This window comes from Narcine bancroftii, chromosome 4, assembly GCF_036971445.1.
Source record: "Narcine bancroftii isolate sNarBan1 chromosome 4, sNarBan1.hap1, whole genome shotgun sequence".
Lineage (NCBI taxonomy): Eukaryota > Metazoa > Chordata > Chondrichthyes > Torpediniformes > Narcinidae > Narcine > Narcine bancroftii.
Window position 1 is genome coordinate 70,194,155 of NC_091472.1, and position 12,662 is coordinate 70,206,816.

The 12,662-nt window shown below is 35.3% G+C and overlaps 1 protein-coding gene across 10 annotated transcripts in view; it reads right to left on the bottom strand.

Annotated features, from left to right (window-relative positions):
* usp34 (ubiquitin specific peptidase 34) overlaps window positions 1-12,662 on the bottom strand; it is a 264,058-nt gene that overhangs the window by 193,390 nt on the left and 58,006 nt on the right. For all 10 annotated transcript variants that reach the window (XR_011355789.1, XM_069931549.1, XM_069931547.1 and 7 more), the window contains 5 exons: window positions 9,740-9,801; window positions 9,517-9,598; window positions 9,294-9,386; window positions 8,474-8,599; window positions 6,612-6,741 (listed from right to left, as the gene is read on the bottom strand). Coding sequence is in view for 9 of the 10 variants with exons in the window: in XM_069931549.1 (XP_069787650.1) it covers window positions 6,612-6,741; window positions 8,474-8,599; window positions 9,294-9,386; window positions 9,517-9,598; window positions 9,740-9,801 (493 nt within the window). In the remaining variant the exon portion in view is untranslated. The remainder of the gene's footprint in view (window positions 1-6,611; window positions 6,742-8,473; window positions 8,600-9,293; window positions 9,387-9,516; window positions 9,599-9,739; window positions 9,802-12,662) is intronic.

Consider the following 12,662-nt stretch of genomic DNA (forward strand, 5'->3'; position numbering starts at 1 on the left):
TACATTACAATCTTGCTTTCAATTTCAATAAGATTCCACCTGCATTGAATTCGCCCATCGTTATTGAATGAAGATCTACCGGAACCAATGCCTGAAGAGGGTGCACAAAATCAGTGAACCGGTGCGGACTCAAAAGGCCAACATGGCCTGTTTTCGCTCCGTAAATGGTTATATGGTTTTTTGCCCTATCCATTGAAGTAATCTTTGTTTTAGTATAGTACTCTAGGTAATAAAAACATCCAAGATAAATTGTTTGATCACTTCAGTGCAGATTTTCATTAAGGAATTCAATGAGATTTAGTCCAATCATCAGTTCCTTTTTATTATTACTTGAATTGAGGTCCTTAAACAGAATTAAATACAGGCAGTCCCCAAGTCACGAATGATTTCTTTTTCCTGGGTCTGTCCATATGGCAAATTTGTACGCAAGGCAGAACAGGAACTAACAGTTCTTATTTAGCGTTCGTGAGAAAACATTATGCGCATGCACCAATTGGGGGCACAATGCACACGTGCAAGTTGTGAACACCCCGTTCGTAATCCGGGGACTGACTAGACTAAAGAGTCACCATTGAAGATTATGGTAGTTTGATCATCATTTAAGAAAAAAAATTGTATAGACAATTTCTCAACACAAGGACGATTTTTTTTAAGGTTCTTAAAAGACCAGTGGGCAATGCATAATGGGAAGTAACCATTTATATCTAACCAAGAATAGAACGTGGATCTTGAAGGGAAAATGAACTTGCAGAAGGGATTGAAAGAAGAGAAAAATGGAATTCCAAGCTTAGGTGGTAAGGCAAAAGTAGAGAAAGTCATGAAGAGGGAATCAAAATATGATACTCCTCATCTAATCTGCAACCATTGCCAAACTTTTCCAATTTCAACCTTGACATTACTTCCAGGTTTACCACGCAGTGCATAAACTTTCACTTTAATTTATCCATTTGCTTACGCATTACCACTGCATAATTAACTTAAAAGTCAAACTTCTATTCATTTTTTTTTAAGTTAGTACAGGTACACGATCCTTATGGGGACATCTAAAATGCGGACAGCTCCAAATTCCGGCAAGTGGGGAAGAGAGGTGGCAGCGCGAGTCGGGCGAGTGAGAGACCGGCAGCGCGAGTTGGGCAGGCATGGGCGGAGACTGGCAGGCGATGGGGGAGACCGGCAGCGCGAGTGGAGCAGGGGGGAGACCGGCAGCGCAAATCTGGCGGCCGGGAGACCGGCACCGCAAGTCTGTCAGGCAAGGGGGGTGGGCGGAGACTGGCAACGCGAGTCGGGCAGGTGGGGACCAGCAGCGTGAGTTGGGCGGGCGAGGGAGGGTGGGGGGAGATGGCAGGGCAACTGGAAGGGGGTGGATATGGCAGCACAATTCGGGTTGGCTTAAATATGGGTTTCCGAAATCCGGAAAAATCCGAAATTTGGAACACACTGTCTCCCAAGGGTTCCGGATAAAGGATCGTGTACCTGTACTTCGGAATAGAATTCAGGAGCTTTAATAATTACGAACTTTATTATTTCACAACAACAAATTCCAACAATTTGTTCTTAAGTTTTCAATGTGCGAGCTAAGGAAAATGAATTAATATTGTGAGTATTTTTAAACATCATTTGATTGTCTTAGATGAGTAACATTTAAAATATTGTGATGTGGACAATGAAGGATAAAAAGGTTATTAAAATTAATCCTGTTTAAGTTACTATTTTTCCTCTGTACTTTCCAATCGTGCAGTTCAGCAGGCACATTAGCTTCTTCAAAGTAAGAACGATAAACAAGACTGAATTTTTGAGTCCTCCTGCTATCAATGGGATGAAAAACCAGCTTGGATTCAAATAGAAATGAATAAAATTGGTGAAACTCTTCCGGAGTTAATTTTGTATAAATGGAATAGTGAGTAATTTAAAGGAACTAAAGATTTTTCCGTATCGAATCATATTTTAAACATATGGAATGGAATTCATATTGAGAGAAGAATTAAAAATTATCAATTACCAAAAATGTTGTTAAAACAAAATCAATTTCTTCCTTTTACTTTGAATAATTCTTTATTTGATCATTGGTTTAGTAAAGGTTTACAGAGAATAAAAGATTGTTTCTTAGGATCTTTTTTCTTAACTTTTGATCAATTAAAAGATTAATACAATATACATAACAATACAATTTTTGGTATATATTTTTAATATAAATATATTTATATTAAAATATATTTATATTTATATAAATATATTAAAAATATATTTGAAAAAGAGACTGGGAGCAGATTTGAAACTCCATAAACAAAGTCAATTTGAAGATATAATAACAGATACATTTGTTGTTAAGAAATGTATTACTAATATGAATATAAAATTACAAGAGACTGTAAAGAAAAATTTATACAAATCAAAAATCTGATGGGAGAAAGATTTAAATATACAAATTGAGGAGGAGATTTGGTCAAAATTATGTTACAAATACAGTAAATGTTAGATATCAAGGGTTCAAATATAACTTTCTTCATCTATTATATTATACTCCACACAAGTTAAGTGGACTTAATCCTCATTATTCAAGTAAGTGTTTTCAATGTGCAAAAGAAATAGGGACTTTTTTTGCATTCAGGGTGGTCTTGTGATAAAGTAGAAAGGCTTTTGGAATTAACTGAGTTTATTATTAGGACAAATTATGAAGATAACAATACCAAAGGATCGAAGAATATTTTTACTTGGAGATATTTATGAAAACAATATAAAATTGAAATTGGACAAATACCAAGAAAAATATTTAAGTATTCCAATGGCAACTGCAAAGAAATGTATAGTGATATCATGTTATTAAGTAGATGGTATAATGAGATGCAAAAATTGTATACCTTTGGGAAAAAATTACATATAGTTTAAGGAATAGAGTTGAAAATTTTTATCGTATTTGGAATCCATAGATGTATTTTATGGATAATTTTCCATCCATCGATCTTATCCACTGCTCTTAATTAGTAATTTTTAATTACAATTAATGATTGTTTATGCTAATATTATTGTATATTAAATGATAGGTGTTTCTTTTTCTTTCCTTTTCTTACTTTTGGGTAGGAGGGGGATGGGGTGAAAATATATAAAAGTACTTTTTTTGTATCATTGGCTCTGGATATTTGAATAATGTTTTAGTCATTTTATTCCTGTAATGATGCAAACAACTAAATAAAATTTTTTAAAAGACTGAATTTTTGCCATTTTCCTTTTAACATTTCAGTCAAAGACCCTTTGTGAGAACTGGGAGAGTTTAAATTACTTCTTCTAGCTCCAACATAGGATCCTTTACCTGAATAATTATCTGTGGAAAGAGAAACAGAGATGCTGTTTGATTTGGCATTTCCAATTTCAGTATCAGAATTCAGACATTTTAAATTTTTTTCTGAAATCAATGAAACAGACTAAAACAAGATACTAAAATGATGTTATTCCTTTCCAAATTTATACAAGTTGACTTCCTAGTCAGTGTATATACAATCTGACGAAATAGTGTTTCTCCAGACAACAGTGCACACACAATGCACAGTACATAATAATCACATATACTGTATACCAAAAGATGCATTAAAAATAAATATAGAAATATTTTGGGGTGATTTACTCATTTACAGGATACTGTTCATCAATCTCACAGCCTGCAGGAAGAAGCAATTTCTCAATCTGGGAGTCCTGATTTCGATGTTGCTGTACCTCCTTCTTGATGGTAGCATGTTAAAGAAATGGTGTTCAGGATAGAAAGGTTCCTCAATAATTCTTTTAGCCCTATTTAAGCAATGTTCCCAGTAAATGTCATCAATAGAAGAAAAGGAGACCCCAGTGATGTTCTTGGCTTCTTTAATGATCTTCTGTATGGACTTTCAGTCCAATCTTTTGCAGCTACCATAATATGCAATGGTGCAGCCAGACAGGACATTCTCGGTTGTGCTCCTGTAAAAAGTTGTCAAAATGGGGCTGGTAGTCTTGCCTTCCTCAACTTCCTTAGGAAATGTAGGCACTGCTGCACCTTCCTGACTCATGAGGAGAGATTCAGAATCCAGGGCAAGTCATCCTTTATATGCACACCAAGGAACTTGGTGCTCTATATGACGGAACCATTGATGTGTAGTTGAGAAGGGTCGATCTCCTTCCTCCAAAAATCTACATTCATCTCCTTTATCCTGTCCATGTTGAGACTAAGGCTGTTCTCACACTATTTTATAAGCCATTTAACTTCCTCGCTGTAAACAGTCTCATTATTGTTGTCAATGAAGCCAACTACTGTTGTATCATCCACAAAATTCTGTTAGAATTGAATCTGGCAATGCAGTCATGAGCCAGCAGCATGAACAGTAGCGGGCTAAGCACAGAGCCCAAAGGGTCACCAGTGCTCAGCGAGAGGAGACAAAGTTTTGCTATCAACCCGGACTGACTGCGGTCTTTTGGTCAAAAAGTCCAAAATCCAGTTGCAAAGCATGTTGAGTCTCAGCAAGGACATTTATCCACCAGACTCTGAGGTACGATTATGTTGAATGCCAAGCTGAAGTCAATGAACAACAGCCTGGCGTATGAGGCATTGTTCTCTAGATGGGTCAGGTTGCAGTGGAGGGGCTATACTATAGCATCATCCATGGACCAGTTTCAACAGTAGGCAAACTGAAATGGGTTCAATATTGCTGGAATGTGCTCAATTGCTCAAAGCAGTTCATGATCATAGTGGTCGGTGGCACTGGGTGGTAGTCATTTAGACCAGTTACAATCACTCTCTTGGTGGATGGATTGAATCCTGCAGGGACAGTGGACTGCTGCAGTGAGATGTAGAAGATATCCATTAGAACCTCCGTCAGTTGGGCCACACAGTCCTTCACCACCTGACTGGGTAGGTTGTTGGGCCCTGCAGCTGTGTATGGGTTCACCTTGGTAGCTTGACTAAATTCTAAGCTTGACCAAATACAGGAACTGACTTGCTTATTTACCAAGCCAAAAAGGGGATAGTATCAGTGAGGATGACCTCATGTGCACAAGATAGATGAGAATTTTAACAAAAAATTGGTTTCCATTGAAATCAGAAGGGACTGAACTACACCATGGAACTGATAGACCAATAGAGAGCATCAACTAAAACAGTCAGGGCCAAAGATGAAAATACAACTTCATTACACAAGAGGCCCATGAAGCAATGAATACCATGAGAGTTGGTGAGGCCGACTGTCAGTTGTTTCGATGGACACCTCCCATACACTGCTCTTGTTCATTTCCAACTTATAAAGAGATTGGTTTGCAAACTGTTCTCAGACATGGAAGTCTGCAGATGCTATTACAGTAAAAGCACAGAAATGCTGGAGGAACTCAGCAGGTCTCGCAGTGACATTTTAGTTATATATATTTACCTACTATGGATGCTGCAAGACCTACTGAGTTCCTCCAGTATTTCTGTATTTTTACTGAAGCATGGAACCCCATCATAACCTGGATATTTCCAAAACAATATTTCTGAAATAACTACTGAACTACCTTCACAAATCAAAGCCTTCCAACACTATGACTAGACAATGAAACAAAAATATTTCAGGTAAAGGAGAATCAACATTTGGAGAACAGGTTTAAACATGGAAATTTCTCCCAGTATTACAATAGCCTCACATTTTTTGATATAATCCATTTTATGGTGCTCTTATCATTATTGTTCTATTGTTGGAACAGCCAATGTGTAAAAAATATTAAATATCATTCCAATAAAAGGTTCAAGAAAATTAGTAAAAATAAGAGTGGAAATATACAAGATTATCATGCAACAATAGTTTGAGCAAACAGACTAATACTATAAATTTATAACTTTAAGTAAAAATGTTTCTAATACATTTTGATGTTTTAATTGTTATTGGTACAGTACATGCAAGATAGTTAAAGTAATTGCAATTAGTGTTTTTCTTGGAGTAACATGGCATAGGATTGATTGTTAATTAATTTAAAAATAATGCTAACACCAAAAAATGTGCTGAAGCAAGAATATGGTTGGTTGCTGCACACTAGTTATCAGGGCACCAGCTTTGCAGTGAGCTGGAGCAGTGACAGGTTTGAACCAGGCAGATATCTCATAGAAAACATAATTAAATCTGCAAAGAATGTACTAATGAAGGGTGGCTTTCAAAATAACTGAATAAGGAATTGGACAAAATTGGAGGAATTAAAAAACTCGTTCCTAGAGCAACTTCATTTGAAGCAACATAAAGATGCATTATTGAGGAAAGGGATGAATGCCACAAAAGATAGTTATTTTGTAAGAAAGAGTAAAATTATATCGATATAACATTTAGATGAGAGTTTATTGTCATATGCACAAGTTCAATGTACAGATGGACTGAAATTCTTACTAGTGGATAATTTAACCAATTCTGTTCCAAGTCAAGCTGGATCTTTAGGAAATAATTCAGGGGTGTAAAGAATATTGAAGACATAAAACCCATTACACCAGCTCATGAATACCCTCGTTTATTGTCAATTCAACACTCATGGTGAATGCAATAATAATCTTTCCAGTGCATATTTCCTCAAATCATTATACACTGCACATATTAACGCTCATATCTGAATGCATTCTCTAACACTGCACTAACCTTTCTTATTTCCCAAAGGGAGGTTTGTATTAAGAAGAGAAGCAAAGGAGCTCTGCTTGGATAATTGCGCCTTGGCAGCAAGTGCATTGTTCCAGAGGGCTTTAATGAGCATTGACGCCAAGTACAGGGTCTGTGAACAAGGCAAAGTAACAAAAGCATTATCACTTTACTAATTCTTTCAGAAATAATAAGCCTGAACCACAGGGCTATGTAAAACTCAAGATTTCAAAAATCCTTTGTTGTCTTTGTCCGTATCTCAGGAGCACAAAAAGAACCAAGCCCTTAATGGTAGATTATTCTGCCTTACTCTTAAATTGTCATTTCCTCCAAAAAACACCTCCATGCTGTAGAAACTTTATTTAAGACTGTTCTGATAAACATGCAACTCATTAACCTGCATCCTGGAGCCAAAACAACATGCAGTCCAAGTCACATAATAAATACTTGATAGGAATCCAATTCTATGCCTTTGCAAATCCTATATCCAAAATTATTTTTGAGGACAAATTAATTTTCAACATTTATTTTTCATCTCATTCAGTTTCAGTTTCCTGGAAAGTCTTTGGTCCTTTTTTTTCATTTGCTTGGATGACACCATCTCCAACTATAGAGTCTCCTAAACCCCTTTGTTTACACCAAGGATAACCATTAACCACAACTGATGGAATTAGTGGTTTGATAACCAGTTTCAACTTTTATAGCATATATATTCATGTAATAGTCAACCCCTTGTAAAAATTGAACACCCCCCCCCCCCCAACTGTTTTGGCCCGGAAATCATGCATTTTCCATATGTCCCATGTAAAAGTTAACCTCCATTTTTTGGCCCTGATGGCCCACCCATCTGAGATCCCGACTGCTGGCCCATCCAAGCTTCCAACACCTCATTTGTGATCCCTTGCCTCAATCACCCGCCCAACCAAGCTCCCGACGCTCTGGCATGGATCCTCGCCCCAGCTGCTCACACACCATAGCTGCCTATGCCCTGACCACGGACCCTGCCCAGGCCATCCATCCATCCAAGCTTCCAACACCCTAAACACAGACTTACCACTTGGCTCCAGCCATCCAAGCACCAGACAAAAGTTTGAATTATGTAAAAGTCACCCCTTCCCCAAATTTGACCCAAAAATAGTTTTAAAAAGCATAAATATTACACAAGTATTTACAGTAGTAGTTTTATGATTTGCACCAATTACATTAACTTTATAATTATTGATTTTTCTGAAGATTCTATTCCTTTCTTTCATTAATTGTTACCGTTCCAAATCACCTACTTTGCATGCTCATGTACAGGACACTGAACATTCTTATGCAGGGAAACAAATTATACAAAGAAAAAATGCATACATTGGGCATTCAACTCAAATATGCTTCCTTCATTTTCTCTTCATCTAATCCTAACAACATTTTTGTATCTCTTATGCATATCAATATTTTCTCTAAATATAACAACTATTTCCTGTTATAGAGTGCTCCATTACTAGTCCTGCAAGGAAAGAGGTTTATTGTAAATTTACACTTGTATATTCAAAACTATCTTGCAGTTATGATCCTAAGTTTTGGACCTGCAAAAGTAGCAACAGTTTCCCTATGGCTACCACATCAAGCACATTCACAACCTTAAAACCACTGAACTTTTGTACTTGACAGAAGCCCCAATCTGTACATTGTTTTTGATAATACACTTTGATACATTCTGCTAGTTGCTTTTAAACAGTGCATGAGGACAAACTGAAATAAGACAAAAAAAATAAACAGCAAGACCAGTGAGAAAATTAACCATTTAATCCATTTTTCATCTGTTGACTGTTAACAGTTACATTATTACAATACAAGACAGAAATGTGCATAGATCTTACCTGTTCTGTGTGGACACTTGGATGAAGATCAGAAACTAGATTAAGAAGGTGACGGAGTGGAACAGGATCCAAGTGCTTAATAAGAGAAGGGAACAAATCATGGATGTATCGACTACAGTGCTTCAACTGTGGGTTGGAAGAAGAAACAAAAGAAATGATATCATGGATAATTTTTTTAATAATGTAACTGTAAATATCAGTGAATATACAGAATTGACACAATTTAACTTTATCTGATTTAAGCAACAAAGAAGAATCAAAACATTATTTGAGAAAAAAAAGCAAATAAAAAAGATAAACTTTCAATTATGATAGAAGGATAGCTTCAATCTAATGATTGCATGATGTCAATTTCTAAATTTAATTTAAAAAATCAACACCGTTAGATCAAAACCTAAAACCAAGTATGAATTCAAACAAAAATAAAATTGGAAAAGTAGTTCCAAATATCTTTTAAATGCAGTTAAATATACAGTAAAGAAAATTTAATCTAGTAATATTCCTAATATCAATGTATCCATTGTGATGAAAATATGCATGCACATAATCTCAAAAAATCTAAAACTTGGAGCAATTTTCAAAGACCGATGGCGTTAACTTCTAGATGTCATATGCCAATTTCCAAAGGCAAAGTATTAAAATTAATGATTCCTTTGCATCATTACACCCATGCATTGGAAAATATATCCTTCAATTAATGCGAGAACTAATCTATCAACTTGGCAAATTAATTCCTTCAGAGTTCATCACCAGAAAACACCCACATCTGCAGTAATAAGGAATATACAACAAAAATCAATAGTTATAAATCAAATAATACCTGTGCTGCTGCCCAAATGCAGTCTATATGTTGTGTGCTAAGCCTTCCTTCAGCAGCTAGAAAGTTCAGGATAACTTGGCATTGTTTGATAATCTGCAACCCAATAGTGAAAAGATTTGAAAAAAAATACCAGTGTCAGACTTTGTCAGTCTGCTGGTGGTTTGGGGAGTGGTATGGGGGCAGGAAGATGCACAGGAAGAAAACAACTACATTCTGGACAAACCTCAATGTGCAAATTTGGTCCAAAGATATGTTCAACAACATTATTATGAATTAACCAGTCTGCAAGCTCTTTTGCAATTGACCTATGCAACAAAGAAAAAAGGGCATATATTAACACATACATACAGTTTTTGCTCCATTTCCCATCTTCCCAACAATACAATAAAAATATTGTTCTTCAATCACGTGACAAGTCTCTAATAAAAGTTACACTCATTACTTACGTTTCAGTGTCCGACACCAAAGATTCATTATTACAAACATCATTGAATGTATGAAGTTGATTCTGTCAGGGAAAAAAATAAAAATGTTATTTAATATATACATAATCTAAATCAATTTGTAAATCAACCTATTGAAAAATTAAAGGTTATAGCTGAGTGTTGCTGAGTCAACAGAAAATATGGAAAAAAAATTAATTCAAGAGATATGGTGCCCATTACCTCAGTATCTCTCTTCCCATTAATGATCTACTGTAAACATAACAGTAACATTTGTATTGTTATGTTCATAACAAGGGAAAAATATTCAATTAAAGATACAATAAAACTTTTCTGTTTCAAAAGTGGTCAAATGTTTACAAGAGGAAAGCCTATCAGCATGCTTTGCACAATGTGGCTGTAGACATGCAAATTAATGTCAATCATATCTATTTTACTTTCAAACAATAAATGGAATGCAAGTGAAATTCAAAAGATAAAATATCTATCCTAACTAATGGAATTATTTTCAAATTAAACTTTAAATCATTTTTCACAATACATAATGAACTTTAAAGTGGAAATGAAATCTTGCCTCATGTTTCACCATAAAGCTTAATAAACTTTTGACATTTCACAAAAAAATCTAGCTTTTTCAGAAGTTCATAACTTTTCAATCTTGCATATAAACATTATGTAACAAGTTGAACCAGTAGTCAATCTTTACATTCATGTTGAAAGGTTTACTCATTCATCTATAAAAGAACAAGTGTATGATCGGTGGGGTGGAGGAAAACATATTGCTTGGAAGAAGGGGTGACAGGATACAAATTATGCTAGAACACAAAAAAGTAAAGCCACAAAGGAACATAATATCATATCAAAAATAATTAATTGAAAAGTGGGAGGTTACAGGTTCTGGATTTCACCATACTGTTCTATACTCCACATCATAAACACAATTTAATAAACTTGGAAATGGCCTTAAAGGGTGATCAGGCAGATTCTAAATTGCTACAGTAGATGTGCAGATAAGGTTTAGGAAATGTAGTTAAGTTTAATGGAAGAAATGGACCTGTTGGAGTTAAATAAAACCATGAAAGGAGAAAGGGGAAAGTTCTGTTCATTGGATAAAATGTGAAGGCCACAAGAATTGGTGCTCAGAACCTTAATGTTTACAAATTGTATCAAAGATTTGGATGTAGGGATTGTGAATAATACATACAAGGTTTTGCTAATGATTCTAGACAGGGTGGCAATGCTGGTTATGAAGATGTTGAGGATTTACAGTGATAAGAGCCAACTTAACTGAATGGCTGAGGACAAAGCAGATAGAATATATTGTAGAAAGATGCAAGGACATCCAATAATGTGGAACAAAAAGCAAAAGAGATTTTGTTTTAAAGAGACTGAAATATGTTGAAATTTGAAGGAACCTATGGGTCTTTACAAAAGAATCACTGAAGATTAACATGCAAATGTCTTCCTCAGGAATAATGAGTGCCGGATTAATCTCCCTGACGAAGGAAGGATGCATTTACAGAGTGTAACAAAGAAGCACCATAAAGATGCCTCAGTTTGCATTCTTTTTTATTTTTTTTTAATTTTTCACACTGTGAACCATATCAATCAAAATACATACAAGCATTTCCCTCTTAAATATACACAGTGGCATTTTCTCCCCTTTTTTCCCCCCCTTCCTATCCAACTCCAAACCCATTCAACATATACAATACAATAAAACCATTAAACAATGTCATCACACAATGAAAATAATTCAGAAAAATGTGTCATCTACACACTGGATCAAGTCATTTTGACTTATCAGTTTAGGGGGGTGGAGGTCTGAGGCAAGCCCTCTCTGTTATGTTCCATGTATGGCTCCCAAATTTGCTCAAATAATGTGACTTTATTTTTTAAATTATATGCTATTTTTTCCAATGGAATACATTTATTCATTTCCATGTACCATTGCTGAATTCTCAGGGTCCCTTCTGATTTCCAAGTTGACATTATACATTTTTTTGCTACAGCTAAGGCTATGATAATAAATCTTTTTTTGTGCTTCATCCAGTTTGAGGCCTAATTCTTTACTTCTGAGAAGGAAGATCTCTTAATTTTTTGGTATGTTGTTTTTAGTGATTTTATTTAATACCTGATTCCCAAAACTTTCTCACATGCACAAATTGCATGTACTGTTGTTCCGATTTCCTTCTTACAGTGAAAACATCTATCTGATAATGTTGGATCCCTTTTTTTTAACTTTTGGGGCATGATATATAACCTGTGTAACCAATTATACTGTATCATGCGTAACCTTGTGTTTATTATATTCTTCATAGTTCCAGAGCATAACTTTTCCCATGTTTCATTTTTTATCTTTATGTTTAAATCTTTTTCCCACTTTTGTTTGGGTTTATAGCTTATTTCATCATTTTCCTTCTCTCGCAGCTTGATGTACATGTTCGTTATAAATCTTTTAATTATCATTGTGTCTGTAATCACATATTCAAAGCTGCTTCCTTTTGGTAATCTCAGTCTGTTTCCCAATTTATCCTTTAAGTAGGCTTTCAGTTGATGGTATGAAATATTGTACTATGAGTTATTCCATATTTGTACTTCATCTGTTCAAATGTTAATAAATTATTTCCCAAAAAACAATTTTCTACCCTTTTAATTTCTTTTCTCTCCCATTCTCTCAAGGAAAGGTGATCTATTATAAAAGGGATTAGCTTTGTTCTCTGGCTGAGAGATAAAAACAGCCTCAGTCTGCATTCCATTTAGAGTTTGGAAGAACAAAAGGCAATTTAATTGAATTTTAGAAGTTTCTTATGTGGAGCAAGCCTTGGCCTTGGGCGGAGGGTGGGGGTGGTAGATCCTTAAACCAGGGGACAGTTTCAAATTAAGGGATCATCTATTCAGGACAGAGACAAGAAGAAATGTCTAC